The 17,289-nt window shown below is 47.0% G+C and overlaps 1 protein-coding gene across 3 annotated transcripts in view; it reads left to right on the plus strand.

The window, feature by feature from the left end:
* Positions 1 to 758: 758 nt before the first annotated feature.
* Positions 759 to 17,289, plus strand: part of LOC140200578 (TBC1 domain family member 9B-like) — a 77,765-nt gene continuing 61,234 nt past the window's right edge. For all 3 annotated transcript variants that reach the window (XM_072264106.1, XM_072264107.1, XM_072264108.1), the window contains exons 1-2: positions 759 to 976; positions 14,921 to 15,031. In XM_072264106.1, the coding sequence (XP_072120207.1) occupies positions 859 to 976; positions 14,921 to 15,031 (229 nt within the window). In that variant the 5' untranslated portion in view covers positions 759 to 858. The remainder of the gene's footprint in view (positions 977 to 14,920; positions 15,032 to 17,289) is intronic.

Raw genomic sequence — 17,289 nt, forward strand, 5'->3', positions numbered from 1 at the left:
TGTTTTGTTCATGTTGATCCCATTACTCAGATCATCTAAAGCCTGAGGTGGAATGTATATCGCTAAAGTGACCCCAGAGAACTCCGGTGGTGAGTAAAAAGGACGGTCACGCACGTAACTGCGAGATATTCTAAGTCTGGTCAGCAGAATTGGGACAGCACTGATATATTTGTGCACCAAGAGTTTAAAAGGAACCCCCACCACCCAGGCCATGCTCTCTTCTCACTGCTGCCATCAGGGAGAAGATTCAGGAGCCTCAGGACTCTCACCACCAGGTTCAGGAACAGTTATTATCCCTCAGCCATCAGGCTCTTGAACTAGAGGGGATAACTTCACTCACCCCATCACTGAAATGTTCCCACAACCTATGGACTCACTTTCAAGGACTCTTCATCTTGTGTGTATCTTCTTTATTTATTGTTCTTTTTTGAATTTGCAGAGTTTGCCTTTTGCACATTGGTTTTCTGTCGTGTGCGGTTTTCACTGAATTTATTATGTTTCCTTCTATTTACTATGAATGCCCCCAAGAAATTTTAAGTCCGTTATAAATGGTGACATATACGTACTTTGATAATAAATTAACTTAGAAATTATATTAAACAATCTTGAATGCGCTGTGTAATTATTAATCCGCATAAACAGTCTACAAGACAAGCTTTCAAGAGACCAACTACAACCCCCTACCTGACGTCACCCGCCCCGGTCCCGGGCCCGGCTCCGGTCCGGTCCCGGACATGCGCAGCGCACTGTCTCCGCCCCGCAGTCGGACTGCGTCGGCCCGGCCCGGGGACAGGGAGCGAGCGAGCGGCGCAGCGGGACCCTCCGCGCCCAGCTGGTCTCTCTCCGTTCCGCGGCAGGATGTGGCTGAGCCCCGAGGAGGTGCTGCTGGCGAACGCGCTGTGGGTGACCGAGCGGGCCAACCCGTTCTTCGTTCTGCAGCGGCGGAAGGGCCACGGCCGCGGCGGCGGACTCGCCGGTGAGCAACTGGGTCCCGAGGTTTGGCGTCGCGCCTGATTGACAGCGGCGGCTGGCCAATCACATTGCGAGGATCGCCGCAGCTGGCGAATGGCTTCGTGCGTGGGGCGGGACCCACATTCAGTTTTGATAACGTTGTCCTCAGAAAAACATTTCGTCCTAGTGTTTTCGCGTCTTTGGGTGTGTTTGCAACGAATTGCGGAGTTATTGCAAATTCTGCTGCCCTCTGCATACGACTCTTTTGCAGGTTAATTGCTAACTAATTAATTTAGCCATTGTCTGCAGGCTTTAATTTTTTCCCCCCCATCAGTAAAGGTGGTTTTGGGATGTTTTCTGACTTTCCGAGAGTCCCCGAGTTGCTCCCGGTCTCTGCGTTGGCAGCTTTTCCGGTAGTGGACGGGTTGTCCATGTTTTCATATCGATCTGCATTCTGCACCCTGTTTATTATCAGTTTAAAAGCTTTGTATGTGTCTTTGCGTCATTGTGTGTCAGTGTGTGGCAACGTGGGTGTGAGTGTGTCAGTGTGTGTGTCTGAGGATGTGTGGCAACGCGTGAGAGCGGGTGTGATGTGGCAGTGTTCAAAGGTTTATTTATTATTAAAACTTGTATCTATATAACAACCCTGAAATGTGTCTTCTCCAGATAGCTACGAATCAAAGAACGTACAGGAAAATTCAGAGATAAACATCAAACCCACTGCACAAGAAAAAAAGATGACATCCCAATCCTCCCAAAACTCCGTCTCTCCCCCACACAAAAAGGAACATCGACCCCAAAATACAATCCAACCCCTCCCCTTGCACAACAAAATGGAAACGGAATGGGCTATTTACAATAAACACACAGAATATTAAAAACCATGAGTCTGAAAAAGACCACAGTCCATAAACACAATAGTCCAATCCATAAAAGCAGAACCATCATACCATTCTATGATATCACTGACATCCATACAAAGAAAGGGATGCCACATGAGGCAGAGAGGCCTACAGTGCCTATAAAAAGTTTTCATGTTTTGTTTTACAACATTGAATCAATGTGGATTTAATTTGGCTTTTTTAAAAATACTGATGAACAGAAAAATACTTTTTCATGTCAAAGTGAAAACCGATCTCTACAAAGTGATCGAAATTAATTGCAATTATTAAGCACAATAATTGATGGCATAATTACTCACCCCCTTCAAGTCAGTATTTAGTAGGTGCACCTTTGGCAGCAATTACAGCCTTGAGTCTGTGTGGATCGGTCTCTATCAGCTTTGCCCATCTGGACACTGCAGTTTCTCCCCATTCTTTACAAAACTGCTCAAGCTCTGTCAGATTGCATGGGGATCATGAGTAAACAGCTGCTTTTCACGTCCAGCGACAAATTTTCAATTGGATTGAGGCCTGGACTCTGACTTGGCCACTCCAGGACATTAACTTTGTTGTTTTTAAGGTATTCCTGTGTAGCTTCAGCTTCATTGCCTTGCTGGGGAAAAGTTTTTCTCCAAGTCACAGTTCTCTTGCAGACTGCATTAGGTTTTCCTTTAGAATTTCCCGATTTCCCTGTATTTTGCTGCATTCATTTTACCCTCTACCTTCACAAGCCTTTCCAGGGCTGCTGCAGTGAAGCATCCCCACAGCATGATGCAGCCACCACCATGCTTCACGGTAGGGATGGTGTGTTTACAATGATGTGCAGTGTTTGGTTTGCACCAAACATAGTGTTTAGTCTAATGGCCAAAAAGCTCAATTTTGGTTTCATCAGACCCTAGAACCTTTTTCCAGCTGACTTCAGAGTTTCCCTCATGCCTTCTGGCAAATTCCAGCCAAGAGTTTGAGTCTTTTTCTCCCAACAGTGGTTTTCTCTTTCCCACTCTCCCATAAAGCTGCGACTGGTGAAGCACCCGGGTGACAGTTGTTGTATCACAGTCTCTCCCATCTCAGCCACTGAAGCTGGTAACTCCTCCAGAGTTGTCACAGGTCTCTTGGTGGCCTCCCTCACTAGTCCCCTTCTTGCACGGTCACTCAGTTTTTGAGGATGGCCTGCTCTGGGCAGATTTACAGCTGTGCCATATTCTTTCCAGTTCTTGATGGTTGACTTAACTGTACTCCAGGGGATATTCAGTGACTTGGAAATTTTCTTGTATCTATCCCCTGACTTGTGCTTTTCAATAACCTTTTCGTGGAGTTGCTTGGAGTGTTCTTTTGTCTTCATGGTGTAGTTTGTGCCAGGATACTGGCTCACCAGCAGTTGGACCTTCCAGATACAGGTGTATTTTTACTACAATTGATTGAAACATCTCAAATGCACACTGGTGATCTCCATTTAACTAATTATGTGACTTCTAAAACCAGTTGGCTGCTCCAGTGATGATTTAGTGTGTCATCTTAAAGGGGGTGAATACTTATGCAATCAATTATTTTGTGTTTTATATTTGTAATTAATTTCGATCACTTTGTAGAGATCTATTTTCACTTTAACATGAAGTTATCTTTTTCTGTTGATCAGTGTCAAAAAGCACGTTCACACATTTGGTCTACTGCAGTTTGATGTTTTAAAACAATAAAACGTGAAAGCTTCCGGGGTGGGGTGAATACTTTATATAGGTACAGTATTGGCCTACCATAGCAAGCCACGCAGTGAAAGGCACAGGATCCGCCTCCGGCCGCAATCCTTGAAAGTAGTCGGCGCTGAAACTCCCACTATCCTTCTGCATTTGTCTTAATCTTTCAACGGCAAAATGGAGTTGAACATGTGGGTGACTGTCTCAGTTTGTGAGGGAGCATGTCTGTGTGCCATGTCCGCTGAAGGAGCATGGAGGGGATTGAATTGGTTTTCTGTTGATGGTATTGAGATACAGTGAAAAGCTTGTCTTGCACGCTGTTCCTGCAGATCAGAGCATTACACAGTGCATTGAGGGAGAACAAGGGAAAACAATAACAGAGTTCAGAATAAAGTGTCACGGTTACAGAGAGAGTGCAGTGCAGGCAGACAATAAGGTGCAAGGTCATAACGAGGTAGATTGAGAAGTTAAGAGTCCATCTTGTCGTTCTAGGGGGTCTGATAGCAGTGGGGTAGAAGCTGCCCTGTGAGTTTGGTGGTACGTGTCAAGGTGAGAGAGCAGTTGTCTGCTTCACCAAGGTAGCGAGAAATGGAGGCAAGGTCCAGGGGATGAGACTTAATTCCGTAACTTTGCACAGGAAAAATTTTCAGTGTTCATTGGAGATGCAGGGTAACCCATTGAAAAACTGCCAGCCAACCATACAGCTCCATTCAATACAAACACTGTATTGAGCCAGAACGATAACAGGAATTTATAACCAGAATTAAAGTGCAACAGCTTCTCAGAGGGAGTTACATTCAGGTGCTTCAGAGGCCCTTGACTCGATAGTTAGGAGGTCAGATAGGTGATTCTGTGGACGCAGTCCGGAGACCCGGATGGTAGTTTGCCTCCCTGGTGCCAGGGTCCGGGATATTTCTGATCGCGTCCAAGATATCCTGAAGTGGGAGGGTGAGGAGCCAGAGGTCGTGGTACATATAGGTACCAATGACATAGGTAGGAAAAGGGAAGAGGTCCTGAAAGGAGAATATGGGGAGTTGGAGAAGAAGGACCGCAAAGGTGGTAATCTCGGGATTACTGCGTGTGCCACGCGACAGTGAGAGTAGGAATGCGATGAGGTGGAGGATAATTGCGTGGCTGAGCGATTGGAGCAGGGGGCAGGGATTCAAGTTTCTGAATCATTGGGACCCCTTTTGGCGCAGGTGTGACCTGTACAAAAAGGACGGGTTGCACTTGAATCCTACGGGGACCAATATCCTGGCGGGGAGATTTGTGAAGGCTACTGAGGTGACTTTAAACTAGAATGGTTGGGGGGTGGGAATCAAATTAGAGAGACCAGGAGAGAGGAGGTTAGTTCACAAATAGAGAAAGCTAGTAGACAGTGTGTGAGGGAGGATAGGCAGGAGACAGAGAACGGGAGTGCTCAGATCAAAGATGTAGGTGATAAGGAAGAAAAAAATAACAAAGTTGTTTGCTCCATTAAGGATAAACAGAGAGTGGGAGGTGGAGAGTTTCTTAAATGCATTTATTTTAATGTTAGGAGCATTGTAAGAAAGGTGGATGAGCTTAGAGCATGGATTGATACCTGGAAATATGATGTTGTAGCTATTAGTGAAACATGGTTGCAGGAGGGGTGTGATTGGCAACTAAATGTTCCTGGATTTCGTTGCTTCAGATGTGATAGAATCGGAGGGGCAAGAGGGGGAGGTGTTGCATTGCCTGTCAGAGAAAACATACCAGCGGTCCTCTGGCAGGATAGATTAGTGGACTCGTCCAGGGAGGCTATTTGGGTGGAATTGAGGAATAGGAAAGGTGTAGTGACGCTTATAGGGGTGTATTGTAGACCACCTAATGGGGAGCGAGAATTGGAGGAGCAAATTTGTAAGAAGATAGCAGATATTTGTAGTAAGCACAAGGTTGTGATTGTGGGAGATTTTAATTTTCCACCCATAGACTGGGAAGCCCATTCTGTAAAAGGGCTGGATGGTTTGGAGTTTGTAAAATGTGTGCAAGATAGTTTTTTTGCAGCAATACATAGAGGTGCCAACTAGAGAAGGGGCAGTGTTGGATCTCCTGTTAGGGAATGAGATAGGTCAGGTGATGGAGGTATGTGTTGGGAAGCACATCGGGTCCAGTGATCAGAATACCATTAGTTTCAATATAATTATGGAGAAGGATAGGACTGGACCCAGAGTTGAGATTTTTGATGGGAGAAAGGCTAACTTTGAAGAGATGCGAAAGGATTTAGAAGGAGTGGATTGGGACAATTTGTTTTATGGGAAAGATGTAATAGAGAAATGGAGGTCATTTAAAGGTGAGATTTTGAGGGTACAGAAACTTTATGTTCCTGTTAGGATGAAAGGAAAGGTTAAAAGTTTGAGAGAGCCATGGTTTTCAAGGGATATTGGAAACTTGGTTCAGAAAAAGAGAGAGATCTACAATAAATATAGGCAGCTTGGAGTAAGTGAGGTGCTTGAGGAATATAAAGAATGTAAAAAGGATCTTAAGATAGAAAAGCTAAAAGAAGATATGATGTTGCTTTGGCAAGTAAGGTGAAAATAAATCCAAAGGGTTTCTACAGTTACATAAATAGCAGAAGGATAGTGAGGGATAAAATTGGTCCCTTAGAGAATCAGAGTGGACGGCTATGTGTGGAGCCAAAAGAGATGGGGGAGATTTTGAACAATTTCTTTTCTTCCGTATTCATAAAGAAGGATATTGAATTGTGTAAGGTAATGGAAACAAGTAGGGTAGTTATGGAAACTATGATGATTAAAGAAGAGGAAGTACTGGCACTTTTAAGGAATATAAAAGTGTTAAGTCTCCAGGACAGGACAGGATATTCCCTAGGATCTTGAGGGAAGTTAGTGTGGAAATAGCAGGGGCTCTGACAGAAATATTTCAAATGCCATTAGAAACGGGGATGGTGCCGGAGGATTGGCGTATTACTCATGTTGTTCCATTGTTTAAAAAGGGTTCTAAGAGTAAACCTAGCAATTATTGGCCTTTGAGTTTGACATCAGTGGTGGGTAAATTGATGGAAAGTATTCTTAGAGATGGCATATATAATTATCTGGATAGACGGGGTCTGATTAGGAACAGTCAACATGGATTTATACGTGGAAGTTCATGTTTGACAAATTTTACTGAATTTTTTGAAGAGGTTACTAGGAAAGTTGACGAGGGTAAAGTGGTGGATGTTGTCTATATGGACTTCAGTAAGGACTTTGACAAGGTTCCACACGGAAGGTTGGTTAGGAAGGTTCAATCGTCAGGTATTAATATTGAAGTAGTAAAATGGATTCAGCAGTGGCTGGATGGGAGACGCCAGAGAGTAGTGGTGGATAACTGTGTGTCAGATTGGAGGCCGGTGTCTAGTGGTATGCCTCAGGGTCCAGTGTTGTTTGTCATGTATATTAATGATCTGGATGATGGGGTGGCAAATTGGATGAGTAAGTATGCAGATGATACGAAGATAGGTGGAGATGTGGATAATGAAGTAGGTTTTCAAAGCTTGCAGAGAGATTTAGGCCGGTTAGAAGAGTGGGCTGAAAGACGGCAGATAGAGTTTAATGCTGATAAATGTGAGTTGCTACATTTTGGTAGGACTAATCAAAATAGGACATACGTGGTAAATGGTAGGGCATTGAAGAATGCAGTAGAACAGAGGGATCTAGGGATAATGGTGTAGTTCCCTGAAGGTGGAATCTCATGTGGATAGGGTGGTGAAGAAAGCTTTTGGTATGCTGGCCTTTATAAATCAGAGTATTGAGTACAGGAGTTGGGATGTAATGTTGAAATTGTACAAGGGATTGGTAAGGCCAAGTTTGGAGTATTGTGTACAGTTCTGGTCACCGAATTATAGGTAAGATGTCAACAAAATAGAGAGAGTACAGAGAAGATTTACGAGAATGTTACCTGGTTTCATCTCCTAAGTTACAGAGAAAGGTTGAACAAGTTGGGTCTTTATTCTTTGGAGCATAGAAGGTTGAGGGGGAACTTGATAGAGGTATTTAAAATTATGAGGGGAATAGATAGAGTTGATGTGGATAGGCTTTTTCCATTGAGAATGGGGGAGATTCAAACAAGAGGACATAAGTTGAGAGTTAAAGGGCGAAAGTTTAAAGGTAACATGAGGGGGAACTTCTTCACTCAGAGAGTGGTAGCTGTGTGGAACGAGCTTCCAGCAGAAAGTGGTTGAGGCAGGTTCGATGTTGTCGTTTAAAGTTAAATTGGATAGATATATGGGCAGGAAAGGAATGGAGGGTTATGGGCTGAGTGCAGGTCGGTGGGACTAGGTGAGGGTAAGAGTTCGGCACAGACTAGAAGGGCTGAGATGGCCGGTTTCCGTGCTGTAATTATTATATGGTTATATGTTATATGGTTATATTGACAGTGGAGGGGTGTGAGTGATGATCATTTTCACAATCATTGACAGTGGAGTGGTGTTAGTGATAGACAATTTCATAATCGTTGGCAATGGAGGGGTGTGAGTGATGGATATTTTCAAAATTGTTGATAGTGGAGGGGTGTGAGTGATGGACAATTTCACAATAGTTAACAGTGAAGGGGTGTGAGTGATGGATATTTTCACAATTGTTGATAGTGGAGGGGTGTGAGTGATGGACATTTTCACAGTAGTTAACAGTGAAGGGGTGTGAGTGATGGACAATTTCACAATAGTTGACAGTGGAGGGGGTGAGTGATGGACATTTTCACTTTTTTTTACAGTGGAGGGTGTGAGTGATGCATATTTTCACAACAATGTTTGGTAACATGCATGTTTACAAACAGTTGACAATGCTGACAGTCTGCATCAGATATCGAACATTGACCAGTACAGCTCAGGAGCAGGCCCTTTGACCCACAGTGTTGTTCCAAACCAATTAAATTACTAATCAGACGGCCATCTGACCTAATCCCTTCTGCCTGCAGTGTCCATATCCTTCCATTTTCTCACCTCCATGTGCCTATCTAAACGTATTTCAGAAGTCCCTAATGTATCTGCCGCTACCACCACCCCAGGCTGCACATTCCACCACTCTGTGTGTAAAAAAACTTGCCCCTCACATTCCAGTTGAAATTACCCCCTCTCTCCAGAAATGCATGCCCTCTAGTATTGGACATTTCAACCCCTGAGGAAAAGGTACTGTCTGTCTACTCCATCTATGACTCTCATCATCTCATAAACCTCCATCAGATCTCCTCAGCCTCTTGTTATAGCTCATGCTCTCTAATCCAGGCAACATCTGAAGGAAGTTTCTCTGAGTGCAGAATTTTTATTTCAGTTGGCCTACTGGTTCTTGCCCCGGCGTGATAAATCCCCGGGCAAGTTGTGTCAGATGGCCGAGGTCAGCACCATCACTTGCCGATTCCCCTCCAAGTTGTGCACTGTCCTGGCTTGGAAACGGTCGCTCACCCTCAATCTGAATCCATAAGACATAAGGAGCAGAGTTAGACCATTCAGCCCATCGAGTCTGCTCTGCTATTTCATCATGGCTGTAGTTTTTATTCCTTTCAACCCCATTCCCCTGCCTTCTTCCTGTAACCTTTGACAGCCTGTCTAATCAAGAACCTATCAACCTTCACTTTAAATATACCCAGTGATTTGGCTCACCACAGCCGTCTGTGGCAGTGAATTCCACAGATTCACCATTCTCTGGCTAAAGAGACCCCTTTCCCACCAGTGGGTCGGGGTTTAAGAAGACAATGAGATATAGGAGCAGAATTAAGCTATTTGGCCCTTTGAGTCTCCTCCGCTATTTTATCATCGTCCCTCAGTCCCAGTCTCCTGCTTTCTCCCCATATCCCTTCACTCCCTGATCAATCAAGAATCTTATCAACCTCTGCCTTAAATATACAGAAAGACTTGGCCTCCACAGTTGCCTGTCGCCAAGAATTTCACAGATTCGCCACTCTCTGGCTAAAGAAATTCCTTGTCTCCGTTCTAAAAGGACACCCCTCTATTCTGAGGCTGCGTTCTCTGGTCTTAGACTCTCCCATCATAGGAAACATCCTCTCCACATCCACTCTATCAAGGCCTTTCACCATTCGATAGGTGTAAAATGAGGTTTCACCTCATTCTTGTGAGTACAGGCCCAGAGCTATCAAACGCTCATCATATGACAAGCCATTCATTCCTGGAATCATTCTCATGAACCTCCTTTGAATCCTCTCCAGTTTCATAGATAAGCACCCCAAAACTGCTCACCAGTGCTTCATAAAGTCTCAACATTACATCCTTGCTTTTATATTCTAGTCCTCTTGAAGTGAATGCCAGCATTGCAGTTGACTTCTCATCTTGGACTCAACCTGCAAATTAACCTTCAGGGAATCCTGCCAAGGACTCCCAAGTCCTTTTGCAAGTCAGATTTTTGTATTTTCTCTCCATTTAGAAAATAGTCAGTCCTTTCATTTCTTCTACTAAAATGCGTGAACATAGAACATAGAATAGTACAGCGCAGTACAGGCCCTTCGGCCCACAATGTTGTGCCGATCCTCAAACCCTGCCTCCGATATAAGCCCCCACCTTAGATTCCTCCATATACCTGTCTAGTAGTCTCTTAAACTTCACTAGTGTATCTGCCTCCACCACTGACTCAGGCAGTGCATTCCATGCAACAACCACTCTCTGAGTAAAAAACCTTCCTCTAATATCCCCCTTGAACTTCCCACCCCTTACCTTAAAGCCACATCCTCTGGTATTGAGCAGTGGTGCCCTGGGGAAGAGGTGCTGGCTATCCACTCTATCTATTCCTCTTATTATCTTGTACACCCCTATCATGTCTCCTATCATCCTCCTTCTCTCCAAAGAGTAAAGCCCTAGCTCCCTTAATCTCTGATCATAATGCATACTCTCTAAACCAGGCAGCATCCTGGTAAATCTCCTCTGTACCCTTTCCATACACTTCCCAACACTGTATTCCATTTATTTCTTTGCCCATTCTCCTAATCTGTCCAAGTCCTTCTGTAGCCTCTCTACTGCTTCACAACTACCTGCCCCACCACCTATCTTCATATCATCTGCAAACTTTGCAACAAAGCCATCAATTCCATCACCCAAATTACCAATATGTAAAAAGAATCAGTCCTAACACAGGCCCCTGTGAAACTCCACTGGTCACCAGCAGCCAGTCAGAAAAGACTCCCTTTATTCCCACTCTTTGCCTCCTGTCAATCAGCCACTGCTCTATCCATGTTAGAATCTTGCCTGTAACACCATGGGCTTGTAGCTCGTTAAGCAGCCCCATGTGTAGCGTGTTGTCAAAGAAGAAGGGTCACTGTCCCTCTGTACCTTCTCCAGGGGCAGTTAGGGATGGGAGATAAATGCTGGTGGCCAGTTTCTCAGGAAGCAGTTACAGTGGAGGCGAGAGTCCGAGTTGGAGTGGTGTGTCTGTGGAACTCTCAGCACTCAGTGCAAGTGGGATTGTCTGCTTACATGAGCCTGATCTCTTTGGGAGACGTAACTGGGGCCAATCAGAAGTCAAAGCCACAGCAGCACAGTGGGAAGAGCGGCTGCCTTCCTGCTCTGGAGACCCCGGTTCGAAACCCAGCTCCAGTGTTGTTGGTGTGCAGTTGGCATGTGATCACGTGGGTCAGACCGTAACCACTGGACAGAGGACCAGAATCAGGCCATTCAGCCCACTGAGTCTGCGCCACCATTCCATCATGACTGATTTATTATCCCTCTCAACCCCGTTCCCCTGCCTTTTCCCCGTAACCCTTGACACCCTGAATAATCAGGAACCTTTTCTTCCCCCTGGTCTCCCACATCTCAATGACATTCGGGTTGTTTGGGTAAATTCTCCCTCACAGAGGGTGAGGGGTCAAATCTAAGGGCAGTGAAGGGGAATGTGAGGAGAATATGATGAGCTCAATATAAATGTGTGGGTACATGGTGTGTGGACTCGGACTGATGGGCCTGTTTCCCTCCTGTACAACTCTGACTTACCACCTCTTCCCCTTACACCACCCACATTCCTGTCATTCCCCACCCACCCACCTTCCCCCTCACCTGGTCTCACCTGTCACCTCCCAGTGTCTCACTTCATTCCCCTCCCCACCCACCTTCCCTCTCACCTGGTCTCACCTGTCACCTCCCAGTGTCTCACTTCATCCCCCCTCCCCACCCACCCACCTTCCCCCTCACCTGGTCTCACCTATCACCTCCCAGTGTCTCACTTCATCCCCCTCCCCCACCCACCCACCTTCCCCCTCACCTGGTCTCACCTATCACCTCCCAGTGTCTCACTTCATCCCCCCTCCCCCACCCACCTTCCTCCTCACCTGGTCTCAGCTATCACCTCCCAGTGTCTCACTTCACCCCCCCTCCCCCACCCACCCACCTTCCCCCTCTCCTGGTCTCACCTGTCACCTCCCACCTTCCCCCTCACCTGGTCTCACCTATCACCTCCCAGTGTCTCACTTCATCACCCACCTTCCCCCTTACCTGGTCTCACCTATCACCTCCCAGTGTCTCACTTCATCCCCCCTCCCCCACCCACCCACCTTCCCCCTCACCTGGTCTCACCTGTTACCTCCCACCTGCCCACCCACCTTCCCCCTCACCTGGTCTCACCTATCACCTCCCAGTGTCTCACTTCATCCCCTCCCCCACCCTCACCTGGTCTCACCTATCACCTCCCAGTGTCTCACTTCATCCCCTCCCCCACCCTCACCTGGTCTCACCTATCACCTCCCAGTGTCTCACTTCATCCCCCTCCCCCACCCACCCACCTTCCCCCTCACCTGGTCTCACCTATCACCTCCCAGTGTCTCACTTCATCCCCCCTCCCCAACCCACCCACCTTCCCCCTCACCTGGTTTCACCTATCACCTCCCAGTGTCTCACTTCATCCCCCCTCCCCCACCCACCCACCTTCCCCCTCACCTGGTCTCACCTGTCACCTCCCACCTGCCCACCCACCTTCCCCCTCACCTGGTCTCACCTATCACCTCCCAGTGTCTCACTTCATCCCCCTCCCCCACCCACCTTCCCCCTCACCTGGTCTCACCTGTCACCTCTCAGTGTCTCACTTCATCCACCTTCCCCCTCACCTGGTCTCACCTATCACTTACTGGTTGGTCCTCCTTCCCCTCCCTCGTTTTCATGTCCTGCTTCTGCCCCATTTCTAGTCCTGATGAAACGTCAACTATTCATTCCCGTCCGTAGATGCTGCCTGACCTGCTGAGTCCTGCAGCATTTAAAATGTTTAATTTAGTACATGTGCACAGAGTGGAGCAGGCTCTTCCTGGCCTTCGAACCGAGCCATCAAGCAACCCCTGACACCCCCCACTTTGACCCTAACCTGATCTTGGGACAACTTACAATGACCAGTTTCCTACCCGGTACTTTTTCAGAAAGCAGAGCCCCAGGGGAAAGCCAAGTGTTTATGGGAGAACATGCAACCTCCTTACAGAGGATATTGGGATTTAACCGTGGTCTGTAAACTACTGTGGGGTTTGTGTGTGTTGCTCAAGAAATGTCAGGCTCGCTCAGCAGGGCATGCGGCTACTGTGGAGAGACGAATTGTTTCCCAGCTGTGTTGAAAAGAGCTGCTTGTTTTTTCTTTCAGATGCTGCCTGACCTGTTGAATGCTTCCAACAATTACTGGCTTTGATTTCAGCTTTCCAGTGTCTGTGGGGTTTTCTTTTGATTTGGAATTTATCTCGGCTCTCTTTTGTCTGCCTCTGCTTTCCTGGCTAGCAGGTTCCATATCCGCCTGCTCCTGATGGTTAGGCTGACCACAAGAAGTAGGAGCAGAACGAGTGAGTCCATTCAGCCCATCAAGTCTTCTCCATCATCTGATCGTGGCTGATTTACTTTCCCTCTCATTGAATATAGAACAGATCTGCACAGTGTGGGCCCTACGGACCATAATGTTGTGGTGACTCTTTCACCTATTTAACCCCATTCTCCTGCCTTCTCCCTGTAACCTTTGACACCCTGACTAAGCAAGAATTTATCAACCTCTGCTTTAAATATACCCAGTGATTTGGCCTCCACAGCCATCTGTGGCAATGAATTCCACAGATTCACCACCCTCTGGCTAAAGAAATTCCTTCCTTATCTCTGTTCTAAATGGACGCCCCTCTTTTCTGAGGATGTGCCCTTTGGTCTCAGGTTCCTGAACAGATTTATTGGTGACTGATGTTAGTGGGCCAATTTCGGGACCCAGACAGAGTACAAAGATCTTCCCAACACCGTTCATGATCTCAGGGATCTCTAGCAGGTCTCTCCTAATCACGTTGGACTTCCCTAGACTGGGCTCTTCCAGTATCAGTATCTTTGTTACTTGGGGGATGGGAGGGCGCTTCTCTCGAACTTCACGGAGCCAAGCGATGAGGAAAGCTGCCCATGTGGCAGTCTGCCCTACAATAGGTTCCTTCTGCAGCATTGCTGCAGAAACGGTCACAATCACAAGACCTGCCAGTCCGTTGGTGTGTCTGTGCTGACAGTCGTGATGTTAACTCACGGAAGGAAATCAGACCTACCAATTGTTAGTGTGTCTGTGCCAAAGGTTGCTGACTCATGAAGGGAGACTGATTTCGACCACACAGTCTGGGACTGTTGAGTAACTGCACAACACAGCCCAAGTGTGGAAATCTCCACAGCTGACATATCTCTGCACAGCTAGCTCCCACAGAGTGGTGTAACTGCAGGTTGAGTCAGCGGTAAGGAAAGCAAGTGCAGTGTTAGCATTCATTCCGAGAGGACTAGAGTATAAGAACAAGGATGTATTGGTGAGGCTTTGTAAGACACTGAGTGTTCCAAGCAGTTTTGGGCCCCTTATCTCAGTAAAGATGAGCTGGCATCAGATAGGGTCCAGAGGAGGTTCACAAGAATTATTGCAGGAATGAAAGGGTTAATGTATGAAGATTGTTTGATGCACCTTACATCTCACTGTCTGCCTGCACGGCACTTTCTCTGTAACTGTGACACTTTATTCCGCATTCTGTTATCGTTTTACCTTGTTCTACCTCAATGCACCGTGTAATGATCTGATCTGTGTGAACAGTGTGGAAGACAAGCTTTTCACTGTATCTCAGTACATGTGACAGTGATAAACTATCCTGGACTCTGTCAGGTTGTTGAGTCAATACGGTAGTGTAATGATTAGTGTAATGCCAGGAACTGGGGCTCAATCCCCACTGCTGTCTCTCAGGAGGTTGTATGTTCCCTTGTGACCTCCTCCACGGGCCGCGGTTTCCAAACACGTTCGGGTCAGGGTTAGTGAGTTGTGGGCGTGCTTTGTTGGCGCTGGAAGTGTGCCCCCAGCAGCACATCTTCGGGCCATGTTGTCATTGGTACGTTTTACTGTATATTTCAATGAACACATGACATAAAAAAGCTGATCTATATCTCCGCAGGTCACTGATCATGTTCATTTTCTCCGACAGGGCTTCTGGTGGGGACGCTGGATGTGGTGTTGGACTCGAGCGCACGCGTTGCTCCGTATCGGATCCTGCATCAGACCCAGGAGTCCCAGGTGTACTGGAACATAGCGTGTGGTAAGTACAGAGTGAAACACAGGGTCTGAACGAAAGCAGGGAAAGGTTCTGTAACCATGGAGATGTGCATTATCTGGGAAGTAAGCTTTGGATTTATGTTTAGCTTTATTTGTCACGTGTACGTTGAAACGTACAGAGAAATGTGTCATTTGTGTTCATGACCCACACAGTCCAAGCACGTGCTGATGACAGCCCGCAAGTGTCACCATATTTCTGAAACCAACAAAGCATGCCCACAACATACTAGCGTTCTAACCCGCAGATAAGGGAGGTGTAGCATTCTGGAGTACTGAGGTCCAGTGCCAGTTCTCAGACACCTCCTCTTACTTACCCCTCGAACAGGACCCCACTAGGGAGCACCAGGCCATTGTCTCCCACACCATCACCAACCTTATTGACTCTTGGGGATCTCCCATCCACTGCCACCAAGCTCATAGTTCCCGCACCCTGCACCTCCTGTTTCTACTTCCTACCGCTTATCCAGGTAGACCCATTGTTTCAGCTTGTTCCTGTCCCACTGAATTCATATCTACTTACTTTGACTCTGTTTTATTCCCCGGTTCAGTCCCTCCCCACCCACATCCATGACACTTCACAAGCTCTCGATCTTTTCAATGATTTCAAGTTCTCTGGCCCCCATCACCTTATATTTACTATGGATGTCCAGTCCCTGTGCACCTCCATCCCCCCACCTGGAAGGCCTGAAAGCTCTCTGTTTCTTCCTGGACACTAGACACTACCTGTTCCTTCCACCACCACTCTCCTTCAACTTGTCCTCACTCTAAATAATGTCTCCTTTGGGTCCTCCCACTTCCTTCAAACAAAAGGTGTAGCCACGGGCACTCGCATGGGTCCAGCTATGCCGGCCTGTTTGTCGACAACTGGTGACCGTCCCACAATTTTCCTGTGCTACACTGACCACTGCACTGGTGCTGCTTCCCAATGCTGAACTCGTCGACTTCATCCAATCTGTCTCCAACTTCCACCCTCTCCTCAAATTTACCTGGTCCATTTACAACACTTCCCTTCCCTTTTTCGATCTCTCTGTCTGCCTCTGGAGACAGCTTATCCACTGATGTCTATTATAAACTCACAGGGGACTATACCTCTTTCCACCCTGTTACTTCGAAAAACCCCATTCCCTTCTCTCAATTCCTCCGTCTCCACCACATTTGCTGTCAGGATGAGGCTTTTCATTCTAGAATGAAGGAGATGTCCTATTTATCAAAGGAAGGGGCTTCCCTATCATCAACTCTGCTCTCAACTGCATCTCCTCTATTTCACGCACATCTGCTCTTACTCCATCCTCCTGCCACCCTACCAGATATAGGATCCCTCTTGTCCTCACCTACCACCCCACCAGCCTCCGTGTCCAGCATATAACTCTCCAAAATTTCCACCATCTCCAATGGGATCCCACCACCAAATACATCTTTCCCTCCCCCCACCCCACACTTTCTGCTTTCCACAGGGATCACTCCCTACGTGACTCCCCTATCCATTCATCCCTTCCCACTGATCTCCCTCCTGGCACTTATCCTTGCAAGTGGAACAAGTGCTATATCTCCTCCCTCACTACCATTCAGGCCCCAAACAGCCTTTCCAGGTGAGGCAATACTTCGCCTATGAATCTGTTGGGATCACGTACTGTGTTCGGTGCTCCCGGTGTGGCCTCATGTATATCAGTGAGGCCCGATGTAGATTGGGAGACCGCTTCGCGAGCATCTATGCTCCGTCTGCCAGAACAAGCAGGATCTCCCAGTGGCCACCCATTTTAATTCCACTTCCCATTCCCATTCTGATATGTCCATCCATGGCCTCCTACACTGTTGTGATGAGGTCACACTTAGGTTGGAGGAACAACACCTTATATTCTGTTTGGGTAGCCTCCAACTTGATGGCATGAACATCAATTTCTTGAACTTCTGGTAATGCCTCCACCCCCACCCACTCTTCATCATTTCCCATCCCCTATTCCCTCTCTCACCTGATCTCCTTGCCCAGCCATCACCTCCCTCTGGTTCCCCTCCCTGCTCTTCTTTCTTCCATGGCCTTCTGTCTCTTTCACCAATTTACTTCCCAGCTCCCTCCACCTCCAACTTTCACCTATCACCTTGTGTTTCTCTCTCCCCATCTCTCACCTTTTAAAACTACTCCTCAGCTTTTTCTCTCTAGTCCTGCTGAAGGGTCTTGGCCCGAAACATCGACTGTACTTTTTTCCATAGGTGCTGCCTGGCCTGCTGAGTTCCTCTGGCATT

The sequence above is a fragment of the Mobula birostris genome, chromosome 7, assembly GCF_030028105.1.
Source record: "Mobula birostris isolate sMobBir1 chromosome 7, sMobBir1.hap1, whole genome shotgun sequence".
NCBI lineage: Eukaryota > Metazoa > Chordata > Chondrichthyes > Myliobatiformes > Myliobatidae > Mobula > Mobula birostris.